A 15,549-nucleotide genomic window follows, 5' to 3' on the forward strand; every position below is an offset into this window, starting at 1 on the left:
TATAACTTATTTATTTTATAACTGGAAGTTTGTAATTTCTGACCACCTTCACCCATTTTGCACCCCCACCCCAAGAACTTGATCTAGTCCTTAATTGACGGTAAGTCATACTAAGGTAGTATATTAGTTCTTTTGGGCTGCCATAACAAAATACCATACAGTGGGTGACTTAAACAATATAAACTTATTTTCTCACAGTTTTGGAGTCCTTCCACATCTTGTATGATGATAAGGCTTTTTACAATGTTGTTACAGAATAGTTCAAGGTGGACACAGTAAATTGCTAAGCTTAAGGCAGTGGCAGTGGATACGGAGACAGAGTCATAAACTCTTTTAGAGATAAGGTTGACAGGATTGGGTAACAGGACAGTGTTGGTTAGGAAGAGAGGAAGGAGTTTGGGTTGATTTTTAGCATTCTGGGTAGGGAGATGAGGATGTTACTTATTGAATTCCTCTAAAGAGGAGGGGAAGATGGAAAGAAATACGTGCAATTTTGTTGTTGTTGTTGTTGCTATTTCTTGGGCCGCTCCCACGGCATATGGAGGTTCCCAGGCTAGGGGTTGAATCAGAGCTGTAGCCACCGGCCTACGCCAGAGCTACAGCAACGCCGGATCCGAGCCGTGTCTGCAACCTACACCACAGCTCACGGCAACGCCGGATCGTTAACCCACTGAGCAAGGGCAGGGACCGAACCCGCAACCTCATGGTTCCTAGTCGGATTCGTTAACCACTGCACCACGACGGGAACTCCAATACGTGCAATTTTTGAGCAACCCAGAACATTTGTAACTGGGTGTGAAAAATTAAATGGAGAAGCGAGGCAATTATCTGAAGACTGCCAGTAAAATAAGGCCTTCAGTGAGAATAGAGGAGAGAAAACGAAGGCATGCTGTGCTTTTAACTTTGCTTTAGGACCTCCCCGTTGGAGGCAACAGTGATGAAGAATCATAGCCATCTTGGCTTCTTTTAACAGTCCTGGACCTCACTGTGGTCCTAAAGACAGAACAGAATTCACAGCCAGGGGATGTATTAGTTTCTTATTGCTGCTGTAACAACATAAACTTGTTGGCTATAAACTACCTAAATTTATTGTCTCAGAGTTCTGGAGGTCGGAAGTCCTAAAGTCAAGATGTCGGCAGGGCTGTGTTCCTTCTGGAGGTTTCTGGAGAGAATTTGCTTCCTTGCCTTTTCCAGCTTCTGGAGGATCCATACCTTCTTTGCCTTGTGGCCCATTCCTTCATCTTCCAGGCCAGCAGTGTAGCATATTCAAATCTCTCTCTCTCTGACCTCTGCTTCCATTGTCACATCTCCTTTTCTGACTCACACCTTCTTGCCTCACTCTTATAAAGATGCTGGTGATTACATTGCCCCCCCCCAACCCCCTGGGATAATCTAGGGTTATCTATCTAAAGATCCTTAACTCAGTCACATCTGCAAAGTCCCTTTTGCCACGTAAGGTGACATAGTCACAGAGTCTGGGGGTTAGGGCCATCGTCTTGAGGGGCCCACTGTTTTGCCTACCACAGAGGGTCTGTCTTGTCCTTTATCCATGGGCTCAGTTCCATGAAAACCAGAAGAAAGTGTTGCTGCTCCTCCTGCCTTTCTTTTCCCTCTTTCTAAATCCTAAGATGTTTTGGGTCAAACTTACAATTATGAGTTGATATCTACAAATGATTTTGATAAATTGGAAATTGGGTGGGCCTTATTTTGATGAGAGGTGTCATCTATCAAGAAATCATTTCATAATATATGTAAGTCAAGTCATGTGGTACATCTTAAATTGTATGCCAATTAGGAAAAAAGTCATTCTTTGAAGCTTGTTGCTATGCTGTGTTGGGAGGAGACATGAAAGTGATATAAATAAAATTTCAGCATGTGTATAAAAGCATAAAAATGCCATTCCTAAAACAGGAACAAATAGGCTTACTACCCTGAACTCCTCCCTTTAGGGGTGCTTATATTCTTGGGGGGGAGGTGCCAGCCGGCTCCTGCTCCTGGTAGGAAGTGTAGTGAGCATTTCCTCTAGGTAGCACTTTCTGATTTCCCAGCTGAATTAGAAGTTCCTTCTCTGTTCTCCCACAGTGTCTGGGGCAGAGTTTTAGTTTAGAGCATTTATCACATTGTATTGCAATTCATTGCTTACTTATCTGTCCCAATAGATTTTATTATAAGCAGAGATCATGCCTTCTTCTTCACTGCATTCCTTTGTACCTAACATCTTGCCTACCAATAATTGTAGATTGAATGGATGAATTGGAGTAATTGTTCCTATAACAGCTTTTGAATCTTGAATTTCCCTTAATGTTTTTATCCTACATTTCTTATTGACTTGTAGTGGTACTATAATAGTAAATGAGATAATTTCTCTAAAGTACATAAGATCTTTGGAGAAATCCTTCATTAGGCTAAGGCTCATATGCAGCTAGCAAATGAAATTGTGAACTAACATTTACCATTTTCTCTTAGTTTCAACAACCAAACTTGTTGGCTGGGAAAACTTGCCTCTTGAGGTGAATTTGAGCCATGTGGAAAAATGTACACAGTTTTACACAATGTCTGACAAATACAAGGCATATGATAAAACAGCATAATGAAAGAATGAATCATTTATTAATTAGCAATAAGAGGGATACTTTATTGGCTACTATACTTCTACCATGTGTTTTAGGAAAAGAAAGGCAAACCATACTAAATCTTGTTTGTAAATCCATTAGTTCTTGCTTGGTGATGAAGTGGAAAGCAATTCTCTTCAATTCTTGTGTCAATTTTGCTTCAATAACACCCCCCCCCCCCCAAATTTCAGTGGTTCACAGAAACAGTTTCTTCCTCTTGTTACGTGAGGGTTGTGGGCTTGCTGTGCTCTGTTAGGTGTGGCTGGGCTTAGCTGAATTCATTTGGATTCTACTGGCTAGACAGGTCTTCAAATTCCTGGACAAAAGTCAAAGAAGCAGCCACTCCCTGGGATAAGCTCTTACAGCCGGTGCCAAAGCTGAAGAAGGTGGGAGAACAGAGACAACACTGAAAGGAACAAAATATTGTGAGCCAGTAATACTGTCCACCACACTCTGTATCCACTGTTAGTCAGAGCCACTATTTAGCTTTTTGTAATATTAATTACTCTTTGAGGATTTTAATTTGGAGTTCAATATATGTAGCTTAAATAATAATGGTAATTATAGGGACTTTAATAGGTTCTATAGGAATAGCCCCTAGAGGTAAAAGTAAACAGATTTGGGAATTTTAACTAAAGAAAAATTTTAATTTTTTAAGCCTAAAAATATTTTCATAAGGGTCATGGTGGTAAGTTTTCCCTTTATATCTGTAGATGTCCAAGCCAGTAGAAAAGGATTTAATTAAAGTAGAGATATTGGGGTATAGTCACCATAAGGACTGATTTCTTGACCAGTCAAGTGAAAAAGACATGAAAGGGGTAAAGGTCTCCCCAGTGGATAATTAAATCATTCGTCTGCTTGCAAGGGGAAGGCTAGACCGGATGACAGGTTTCTGCCAACTCTCTGCTTACAGCACTTTGAATTTTGAAATAAAGAAGCCCTTTAAAGGTAGATGGTATTAAAATTCTTCTTAGATCAATAAAATGGCACTAAGAAACTTAGAACATGGCTTAATGCAGAAAATGAAAACAGTAAGAAAGACAGGGGAGGAAAATATAGCTTGAGTATTCACTGTTTACTTTGAGGGAATAAAACATTTTAGTTAATTTCAATTTACTCTATTCACTTGTCTCATTTATACTTTCTTTCAACAAACATTTCATTGGGACCTACTGTGTGTCAGGTATTAGGAGAGGTGTTGGTTGGCTAGGAAATCACATAATTCATAGCTAAAAGATCTGATAAATATCACATATCACCATAATGCTTCCACAGAACTTTTTGCTTACCATCTAAAAAAGACAATAGGATTTTTAAACTATATTTTATAATCTACACTTATGAAAATCTAAATGCTAAAAAAAAATTTCTGTCTTCTGGGTGATCATGTACTTTTTTCCTCAGGCACTCCTTTTCTTTTCTTTTCTTTTAATATTCAATGTAGGTCCTTCCCCCTGCCCGGTTTTATTGATGTACAATTGCAAATAAAATTGTAAGATAGTTGAAGAGTTCAATGTGTTGATTTGTTGTACGTATACTTTGTGAAAGGAATCCCTCCCCCCATAGAATTAACACATTCATCACCTCACATATTTTCCCCCTTTTTGGATGAGAACATTTAAATTCTATTCTCTTAGTAGGCTTCTTTTATCCAACACTGTGTTAACTGCAGTCACCATGTTATGCAGTAGATGCTCAGACCTCATTCATCTTATAACTGAATGTTGGTACCCATTTACCAACCTCTCCTTGTTTCACTGTCTGGCAACCACTTTTTCTTCTATGAGTTCCACTTTTTACTTTTTTTTTCTTTAAGATTCCACGTATGCGTGACACCATGGAGTATTTGTCTGGCTTATTTCACTTAACATAAAGTCCTCCACTTTCACCTGTGGTCTTAAGCTTTTCTAATTAGTTCTGAGGTGTTTTTAAATGACAGCGAGGCTCTCTGACAGCAAATTATTGCTTTATTTGCTTTAGAGGTGGACTTGTGAGCAGGGCAAAAAGCGGTTCAAAGGCTGCTGCATTGGTGGATCTTTTTTAAGAAATGATCTCTTTTGAAAGGTCAAACAACACAGTCTCATTATGAATGATATTTCATCTGTGCAGTCTGCCTGAGGAGCTCAGAAATCAGCAGTTTTCTTTTTTCATGAAAAGCTGCAGCAATGATTTTTTTAAAAATCACCAATATTTGTTACAGTAGTGGCTATGTGGCATTACTGAGTCTTAATCTGTGCGTTAACAGCGGAATGTTTCCTTATTTGCTACAAACGGCCTATGATGATAATCCAAGCTGACACTTAACGTAGCGTTTGCTGAGAGCCAGGCAGGTTGAAACACTTATCTGCTGACTCATATAATTCTCACACTGGGAAAATTGAAGCTGTTTTGCAGCAGTTATTCCCATTTTGCAGATTTGAAAACTGAGACATAGAGAGGGTAAGTATTTGCACAAAGTCACATGACAGTAAATGGCAGGGTTGGGTTTTGAATTCAGGACGTGTGGCTCCATTTTGCTGCCTTTTACAAAGCGAGTCCAATAAGCTTATTAAAACTAAAACGGATTTCTATTCCGTTTGGTTCTATCTGACCCTTACCCTTCAGCTTGATTTCCTGGCCCTTCCGGTTAGGACCATGAATTTGTAATTGCTTTCCTTAACGTAGGTGAAGAACTTTTCGTAGACCCTGTGGTGTTTAATTGCAAAATATACAGTATGCGCGCGCGCGCGATCACCCCCCCCCCCGAACGATGTCCGTTTATTAATCAAGAAAGGCTTGATTCGGGCCTAAAATGATCACTCGTCTTATGAGAACAGATATAACAAGTGCAGAGGAGGGTAGCCAGTGAGAGAAGTCTCTTCCCGTCAGGGTCCGAGGATTTAGCGCAGGCACGCGGGAACGCTTGCTTCCAGGGAAGGCCCGTGGGGGCCGGCGCGGCACAGCCCCCTGGCGCTGCTGGGACGTGAAGCTCCAGGTTCCCCGCGGGTTTCCCAGCTCCCGCACGGGAGAGCGTCGCTGCGCACGCCCGGACCAGTCTCCGCCCGGGCACTGGGCGCTGCGTGGGGCGTCGGTGCGCTGCTGCCCGCGACCAGGGGCGGGCGCACCCCCGCCTCGCGTTCCCCGCGACCTTTGGGCATCAGGAACATAGATCGGCTTAGGAGCCGGGCAGCCCCCGGCTGGGCAGGGGAGAGAGGAAGAAGGGGTGCAGGGCGTGCGCGGGGTTGAGCCCTCCCTCGCGGCCCCCCCGCGGCCCCCCCGCGGTCCTCCTCCGCTGCCGCCCACCTGGCCGCCTCCGCTGCGGCAGCCGCTCGAAGCTCGCTCCCAGGCCTCCCCTTCGCAGCCGAGCGGTCTGCGGCGCTTTCCGGGTCTCTGCCCTCCCCCTTCCCCCGCTTCGCCCGCCCTCCCCCGGGGCCCGACGTGCTCGTTCCCTGCTACTTCGGTCGGGGCGCGCCGGTGGGTTTGGCCTGCGCGTCACCGGCGAGGCGGGGGAGCGAGTGAGCGCGAGGGGCGGGAGCGAGTGTCTCTGTGAGTCACCGGTACCTGGAGTGCGAGCGACGCAGAGCGAGCGGCGCGGAGCCCGAGCCGGAGCCGAGCCCGAGCACGAGAGCGCGGCCGCCCCTCGGCGCCAGGCCCCGCCGCGCACCCACCCGCGCCCCCGCCGCTTCCCCGCGCGCCGCGCGGCCCGCTCGCCCCCGGTTCCGGGCAGACTCCCGATCCCCGCGCCCGGCCTCCCGCCGCCCTCCCGTCTGCCAGGAGGCGGTGCGGGGATCGCCGGGGGATGCCACAGCGGCTCCTCGGAGCCCCCAGCCGCCGCCGCCCGTTCGCCGCCCCCAGGAACCGCGACAATGAACCCCCAGTGTGCCCGCTGCGGGAAAGTAGTGTATCCCACGGAGAAAGTCAACTGCCTGGATAAGGTGAGCAAGGGGGCGCCGGGCCAGCCGGGACATGCCGGGCGCCGGGCTGCACCTGCTCGGAGAAGTTTTGGCATCTGCGATGGAAAGAGAAGAGTGGGTCTGTGCGTGTATGTGTGTGTGTGTCTTGGCACGGGGTGAGGGCATACGAAGGAAGATGCCCGAGGAGTGTCAGAGAGCACGCTTGGCGACCGTGCTGTAGGAACCAGGAAAGCCTTTTGTCGGGGTGCGGGCGGCGGGGGTGCGGGGCTGCGCCGGCGGCGGCAGCGAGCGGCGGCGGAGGGCGCCAGGCGGCCCGCGGCCCTGGGAGCCCACGCGGGGCCCCCGGGAGCAGTTCGGCGAGCCGCGCCCCCTCACCACCACTCCTGCCCTGTCACTGCCCCGAAACCCCCGCCCCCGCCTCCCCCGCCCAAGGATGCGTCCGCATCCCCACCTCACCCCTGCCCCGGCGCCTCTCGTAAGGCTTGCGAGGTGGAGAGGCAGATAGTAATTAATATGTCGTGGGGCGGCCGCTGCCGCATTGCTAAGAATAATCCCCGCCCAAGAGCCGGGGCTCAGCGCGGCGAGCCGGACCCGCGGGGGGCTCATCCACCCGGCTGGGGAATTCCAGAGGAACCGGCTGTTGCCCGGACCCCGCAGCTCAGCTCCCCTGCCCTTCCTGGGTGCGGATGGAGTTGAACAGCCTGGGAGAGAGACGCTGGCCTCTGTCCTGAGAGACTGACGATTGAGCCCAGTCGGAGGAGGTCCTAGTGAAATTTGCGTGTGGTCATACAGATGATGCCTCCCAAGAGCACGTCGTCATCCCTTCAGGCATCCCGGACAGAGCCCAGCTTTCCGCAGTTTAGTGGAGCTGGACAGGGATGGGGGACCAGGGGTACTTACATGGTGCGCCTCCTGCCATCTCAGGTTGCTTGACTTCCGGTGGACACATGTTTATTGAGATCTCCCAAACAGTGTTTAGGCACTTTGAATTGGACTCGTTTTCCTTTTGGAGCCACTTCACCGGCTCCATTTCTCCATTAACCAATTGCAGAACTCCTTTCGGGCTGCTCGTCGAGGTGTGATATGGGCAGAGCCCTTGTCATTTCTTCCACTGGAGTCTGTACGTTTTGGTGGGGATTCATTTAAAACTCAGTTTTAATAACTGCCTGCTTTATTTACTTAACTGAAATTAGGCAAACATCCACTGGTACCTGCGATCATTTTGTTGTAGTATTTTCAGATACGGGGACTTGTGATGCACTAAAAATGTCTCCTTTCTGTACCCTTCCTGGAGAGAACTGGCATTGTACCAAAATTTTAAATATTTTTTTTTTCAGTATTGGCATAAAGGATGTTTCCATTGTGAAGTCTGCAAGATGGCTCTCAACATGAACAACTACAAAGGCTATGAAAAGAAGCCCTATTGTAATGCGTAAGTACTGTCAACATGATGTGCCAGGTGTGGCATAGCAACAGAGCATAGAATTGAGTGGATTTGTCTGTTCTGAAGAATTGGCTTACTGTGTCACCCAGGTGTGCCAGTGGCCAATTACCTGTTTATGCCACATACTCTGGGACCATGTACGTTGTTGAAGGTCATTGCATTTATGTCTTTCTAATGTGTAGGGTAATTTGTGTGTGTCTTCAACCAGAAGGTTGGTTCTTGAGGTTAGTTCACAGTGTGGCAGAGATAGGGACATTTGTCAGAAGCTGCAGAACTTACACACTGAGAACATGTGGGCTTGGAAATGCGTGTCAGATAGATTTGCATATATTATTCATATGTCAGTTTCCATTTTAATCATATGATGTTGCCATACTGCATTTTCTGTCTGAACCTAGTCGTTTAGAGAAAGGAGTCTTGCTTCTTTGGTCTTAGCTGAGACCACTCCAGAGATGCTGGAGCTCAAACAGGGAACCAAAGAATTGAGACCTGAGTACTTCTGGCTGGTTAGGAGTAGGTCTGTTGGTGGGGATTAAAGAAGGTAAGTTTTCTTTGGTAGGGTTTTGGCTGCCTGTCTATGATAATAGCGATTACCTAGCATTTATACGGTGCTTCCCATGTGTCAGGCCCTGTTTTAAACACTTTATGCGTTAATGACTCTTTCAGTCGCTATAGACCCTATGGCTTAGAAGGGTACTATTAACAGCCCCATTTGTCAGAGGAAGACATTGAGGCATTGAGAAGATAAGCCTTGGTGAGGTGCTCAGATCCCTCCTAGAGCCTGCAAATGGTAAACATTGGCCAGTTCCTCCAAGTGGCCACCTTGCTGCCCTCAGCATGTGTGTCTCAATTTTTTGAGCATCCTCCCACCCAGAATATGTTCAGCCGTGGGCTCTTGGCCCTGATTGTTGAGCCTTCTTCTTCCTGGTTCCCCTGTGAGGACTTCTCCGGCCTGGAGGCTGCAGAGGATCCCCGGCTTTCTGGCTGGAACACTGCCAGAGAGTCATTCTCTCTGGAGTTTTTGAAGCAGGTTCATTGAGGTCTCCTGGAGATGGAGGAACTGTGATTAATTCAGTCTTCATGCATGGCAGTGAGTTTTCATAGACGGTCAGTTTTTGGTAAGCAAATGTAATGTGGTCATACCTCTCTGATGAATAACTTTTTAAAATATGTCTTTGTATTTCCTTTGGCCCTAGCTTAGTGCCTATAGTGCTAACACATAGACTAGAAACTTTTCAAGAAATCAGAAAATGGTGACATTGGACAGAATTCAGGACTTGGATAAGTAAACTCCACAGATAGTCCCAAACCACTGATGTTGCAGCCCTCCTGTACTGTGCCTCCTACCGGAATAACGTGAAGCAGTAAATGCAATTGCAGTGCGTGGTCGCCGGATTCTCTTAAAGCGAGGTAGAGATGGCTGGTTAAAGATCAAAGGCACACATCGCTAACTAGGAGGAAGAGGGATCCTGACCACCCATAAACAGGATAATTGCTTTTGGTTACCACCAGGGAACTCCTAAAGGAAAGGGAACCATTCTTCCTCTCACTCTTCCAGCCTGTGGCCTGATTCCATCAGGCTTCATGGGCTAATCCATTGGGATTCTTTATAGTTTCACTGCCTGAAGTTTAACTGGGTGATAACAGTGCCTTTGGGAACTCCCATAGGCCTGGAGGAATTGGGAAGGGAAGAGGAAGGACAAGAGAAAGAGAGAAGAGAAGAAGACAGCAACAAATATGTATGCGTACGTGTATATATATGTATAATATATAAACGTGTAATATATGTATATATATACACATACACAAATACATATGTACACACACAGAATACATATAGATAAAGAATTGAATGAGAGAGAAAAAGAGAAATGATAAAAATAGAGAAAAAAGAGGTGTAACTGAAGTGGAGTCTTTGCTTGCATCGGTCTGCTTGAAAAGTCAGTGCTTACAGCTGAATTTCAGTTCACTCTGGTTAAAAAAGAGTATCAGATTCTGCAGCAAGTCATGGATGGCTGGTTGGCCCTCGGACTTCCTGGTGAACTAGTGCCCAGAACTGTTGAGGTTTGGACCCCCAAACAAAAAGCTTCTTTTTGTAGATAGGAAACTTCCTGCTACATTGTTTCATGGAGTTGAGTCTTATTTTTAATACTTTTAGGTATGTTTAAATTGAATGTTTACAGATTTTCTTTCTAAAATTTCTGATGTGATTCTATTAGGTTTAAGTTGGTTTTTTTGGGGGGGAAGCAGCTATGATTTTTTTCTTTTCTTTTTTCTGTTTTTTTTTTTTTCCTGTCTTTTTAGGGCTGCCCCTGTGGCATATGGGGGTTCCCAGAGTAGGGGTCTAATCGGAGCTACAGCTGCCAGCCTTCACCACAGCCACAGCAATGCCAGATCCGAGCCCCGTCTGCGACCTACCCCACAGCTCACCACAACGCAGGATCCTTAACCCACTGAGCGAGGCCAGGGATCGAACCTGCAAGCTCATGGTTCCTGGTTGAATTTGTTTCCCCTGTGCCACGATGGGAACTCCCCTCCGATTTTTTTTTGTAGTGTCAAACCTGGTGGTTCACTTTATTGAGCAGACAGGGGAAGACAGAAATCCGTCTTTAGTGGGTGAATAAGTAGAGTTGATGGTTTAATTTCGCTTTATGTTCGTGTCGCACTTGCTATGATGTCTCCCAGAAAATGAGCCTGGCAAAGTTGCAGTTTCTGTCTGCTGTGAAGGTTCCAGGCTGGAAGGCCCCTGTTCTTGACCCTTATTTTTCCAAGGGCACAGGCTGCCATGTAAATTCGCTGGTCAGTGAAGGTTACCCTCTGGGGATCCTGACGCTTCTGCTCTGAAATCAGGTGGTATGTGTCAATCAGCGGTTCCCTGTGGTCTTGGCCAGAAGGGCTGCCATAATTTCTCTGGGTCAGTGGTAGAAAATTGATTCTCTGAAGCATACTGCTACTGGAAAATGAAACATTCTATGTCCATGTAAAGTAATATTTTATCTGCACCTAGTTTGGCTCAGGAGTCAATGTATGTACGTGCTTAAATGAAAATGACTATTCTTCCCTCCTGCAGCTTTTTGTTGAGAAAATTTTCATATAGTCAGAATGGTTAAAGGGACAATACAGTGAACATCTGGGTACCCTCCACTGAGATGTATCTCTTATTAACATTGTGCAACATTTGCTTCATATTTTTATCTAGATATATATACACATATATTTATTATTGTTGGACCATTTGTCAGTTTCAGGCATCAAGTTAGTTTCATACATCAAGATATTTCATCCCTAAAAATGATATCATACATATACTCAGAATAAGGATATTTTTCTTAAAGAATCACAGTGCCAACATCACTCTTAAGAAAATTAACATAGGAGTTCCCTTGGTAGTGCAGGGGATTAAGGAGGCATTTCATTGCTATGGCTTGGGTTTGATCCCTTCTCCCAGGAACTTCTACAGTTCCTGCCAAAAAAGAAAGAAAGAAAGAAAGGAAATTAATGTAAATTTCATAATAACTGCCCCAAAAAAGAAAGAAAGAAAGGAAATTAATGTAAATTTCATAATAACTTTTAAAATCCTGTCCATATTATATTTCCTTCATGGTCATGAGAATGTCTTTTATAGCTGCTTTTTTAAAAAAAGAAAAACATGATCCAATTAAGTTTCATACTATATTTATTATGAAAATAACTACTTTTCTAGATTATTGGAGATTCAATATCAGTTCTTTAATTTCTGCTGTCATTTCTGTTGTTTTACATAACCTCAGCACTTTCAAGAGGACGTAGATAGCATTTCTTGTAAAAATAATGTACATAATTAACTTAACCTGTAAAGTTTAATATTTAAATGTTAAAATGTGTGTAAAAATTTGAAGGGATCAGCAGACATTTAGGATTATTTTAAGAAAACATAAAGGCTTTTTATTTAATCAATACCCAGGGGCATTTTTTTTTAAACGGAATGAAGTAGTGAGTATTTTCTTCAGTTTAAATACGTTGCTTGTTTATATTCTCATGTGTTTAGAGAAGAAACAAGTTTTCTGTTTGATTTCATGCAAAGGAGCACATGTATAAAATATAATTTACATAATATTTAAATTTTGATCTTTTGATAGAATGATCAAAGTAAGTACACACTGGATGTAAGATTAGACATAATACATATTTAGTTCCTAATGCAGCAGTGTACCCTATTAAAATATTTAAAAACAACCCGATCTACTTGAGGACATGCCATGTTTTCATAAGCCTTTATGTTTCATCAGCAGGCAGTGGATTCTTTTGCACATTCAGGATTTTTTTCCATCATGGAACTTGCAAAGAAAAGACTAGGCAATATTTTTATTGCTAAGAGGTGCTGGGAAAATAACACTAGCTGGTTAGACAAAAAACAGCTTGTATTTGTATGTGAATTGATATGCCAAGTCAAACTATAAATGTATTGCTACCCAGCAAGCCCCTCAAAGAATATAACCCCCAAGGCCATTTGTCAAATAAATTATGTAATTTATTGTGTGTACGTGTCAGAATTGCATTCATTATGTGTTTGTAAAATTACACCAGTTCTGGAGTTCCCTTGTGGTGCAGCACGTTAAGGCTCTGGTGTTGTCATTATATCGGCTTGGGTTGCTGCTGTGCCTCGGGTTTGATCCTTGGCCTGGGAGCTTTCACCTGCCATGGGCCTGGCCAAAAAAAAACCCCAAAACACATCAATTTAAAAAATATTCTGAGCAGTATCATCACTTAGAGATGGCAATGCCAGTGACTGGCCAGTTACTATACTGTCACTAAACATCAAGTTACTTTAGGTCGAGGGGAAGAACTAGTTCATGGTGCAATCACGAAGTGGAACGTTGTCAGTAATTTCCCCAAATCATCACTTTTGCAGACATTTTGGGTGGGGCTGAATGTTTGTCCTGACCTGTCCATGGTTATCACTGCTGGTATCTGTGTCAAACGCATCTCCAGTTAGGGGGCTGAAAGGACACAAGTGTCTGTGCTAAATATGTTTCCTTATCCTTCCAAAGAAGATTCCTTCTTGCCAAATAGTTTCACTTAACATAATTTTGGAACAATTTAAAAATAAACCAGCAAGAGCCATGTGCTGTGTTTACTTTCTCTCTGCCTGTGTTAGCGCTCCGTCTTGTGAATATTTATTGACTGTCTGCAGCCTGGAAGAGGCTGGGCAAGGTGCTCCCTGTTATGGGCCATTCAGAATGGTCAGCTCTGCTCAGCCAGCCTGGAGGGGGATAATTGGCCAGCACCTCAGTCCCTCTCACTTGCCATCCTCTGTGGTCACTCCCCGTCACTGCTTTTACTAAGGGGTACTCAGAGGACGTGGAAGGGAAATTAAATTTTTTTTTTTTTTTTTTGGCAGCACCCACGGCATATGGAAGTTCCCAGTCCAGGAATAGAACTACAGCAGTGACAATGCCGGATCCCTAACCTGTTAGGCTACTGGGGAACTCCAGGAAGGAAATTCAGTTTGAACCTGAGAGATTATCCACCATTGATTTCCTGTATATCTGCCTAGGCCTCCCAAACCTGGTTTGATAACACTCCAAGGACCGGAGTTGTCTTAGGACTGGGAAGTTCTCACTGTTAATTCAGCTTTAGTTACATAAGACCTTTTCATGAAAGTCACAAGAGTGATTGGAGTTGTGAAGCAAGACTGGATTTGAATTCTGGCTCTGTAATGGTCTACTAAGTGAACCTCTTGATAACTGAGCATCAGTTTCTTCATCTGTAAAATGGGAATAGTGATGCTTAATCCATGGCTGGGTGAGACGGCACATCAAGGCTGCAGCCCAGTTTCTGGCACATAACAGACCTTTAGGAAACAGTCGTACTCTTATTTAGTACTGTTTTGAGGGGTGAAGGAGGAAAAAGAGGGCAGAAGGCAGAAGAGGAAGTGCCTCGGTATCTTCCAGGGACTGGTTCTAGGTCCGCCTCTCAGATTCAGCCAGCAAGGATCAGGTTGTACTGTAGCATTTACTGAAAAAAAAAAAAAAAGAAAAAGAAATCCATGTATAAGTGGACCTGCACTGGTTCAAACCAGTGTTGTTCAAGGGTCAACTACACATCAAAGAAATGAGGGTCACACCTCTTAAAAGGTTTATACCAATGTTTTTCACACCGTGGGTTACAACCCATTGGAGGAGTATGTCTAGAACACAGAGAAAGAAAGCGAAAGGAGAAAAGATAAGAATGCATTTGAGTGATGGAAAGACTATCATTTTGGCAAATAGTTTTTTAAAATGATTTTTATTCTTTCTGTTATAGCTGGTTTACAGTGTTCTGTCAATTTTCTACTGTACAGCAAAGTGGCCCAGTCACACACACATGTGCACTCTTTCTCCCATTATCCTCCATCAGGCTCCATCTATAAGTGACTATACATAGTTCCCAGTGCTATACAGCAGGATCTCATTGCTTATCTATTCCAAAGGCAATAGTCTGCACCTGTTAACCCCAGATTCCCAGTTCATCCCACATCCTCCCCCTCCCCTTTGGCAACCACCAGTCTGTTCTTCAAGTCCATGAGTTTCTTCTCTGTGGAAAGGTTCATTTGTGCTGTATATTAGATTCCAGATATAAGTGATATATGGTATTCATCTTTCTCTTTCTGACTTCGCCTAGTATGAGAGTCTGTAGTTCCATCCATGTTGCCGCACATGGCATTATTTTGTTCTTTTCTATAGCTGAGTAGTAGTCCATTGTGTATATACCACATCTTCTTAATCTATTCATCTGTCGGTGGACATTTAGATTGTTTCTATGTCTTGGCTATTGTGAATAGTGCTGCAGTGAACACGTATCTTTTTCAAGTAAAGTTTTGTCTGGATACATGCCCAAGAGTGGGATTGCTGGGTCATATAGTCGTCCTATATTTAATTTTTTGAGGTACCTCCATACTCTTTTCCATAGCGGTTGCACCAATTTACTTTCTCACCAACAGTGTAGGAGGGTTCCCTTTTCTCCACACTCTCTCCAGCATTTGTTATTTGTGAACTTATTAATCATGGCCATTCTGACTATTGTGGGGTGGTACCTCATAGTAGTTTTGATTTGCATTTCTCTAATAATCAGTGATGTTGATCAATTTTTCACATGCTTGTTGGCCATCTGGAAGTAATGCATAAAGTGTGTATTGCAGCATGATGTATAAAAATACTTTTCAGAAGTGGTGGTCCAAAAACCCCACTAGCTAAGTTTCAAATTTTCAATGCCCTGTGCATCATCAGAGAGCATTGGAAGTTGCCAGAATGAACAGCGCTGTGCAGTAAGTTCATGGATTGAGACAGCAACTGCTTTCACTCTGTGCTGGCCACACCTTGTCCCAGACCTAATCATCCTTCAGGACTCAGCTTAGCTATCAGACCCTCACCAGCCTACCTAGGAACCACAAGCCCACCCGTCTGTACCATCTTCCAGCGTGTGCTGACTCAGGGCATCTGTCTTGTTCACCCTGCATCCGCAGAGCCTGGCACTTAGTGCTCAATAGAGATGAACTGCGCCAGTATGCGTGACGGTCCTGCTGCAGCTCAGAGTGTGGTCCCTAAGGCCTTTTGGAGCCTGAATGGTGATCTGCTGGCCA

General features: G+C 44.5%; 1 protein-coding gene across 2 annotated transcripts in view; it reads left to right on the forward strand.

Moving 5' to 3' along the window:
- The first annotated feature begins 6,205 nt into the window (after positions 1-6,205).
- The window catches only part of NEBL (nebulette), a 356,282-nt gene continuing 346,938 nt past the window's right edge, over positions 6,206-15,549 (forward strand). Inside the window, exons 1-2 of one of the 2 annotated variants that reach the window (XM_047755118.1) lie at positions 6,206-6,526; positions 7,843-7,937. In XM_047755118.1, coding sequence (XP_047611074.1) covers positions 6,458-6,526; positions 7,843-7,937 — 164 coding nt within the window. In that variant the 5' untranslated portion in view covers positions 6,206-6,457. The remainder of the gene's footprint in view (positions 6,527-7,842; positions 7,938-15,549) is intronic. The other variant, XM_047755117.1, reaches the window with a different exon arrangement.

The sequence above is a fragment of the Phacochoerus africanus genome, chromosome 12, assembly GCF_016906955.1.
Source record: "Phacochoerus africanus isolate WHEZ1 chromosome 12, ROS_Pafr_v1, whole genome shotgun sequence".
NCBI classification, from domain to species: domain Eukaryota; kingdom Metazoa; phylum Chordata; class Mammalia; order Artiodactyla; family Suidae; genus Phacochoerus; species Phacochoerus africanus.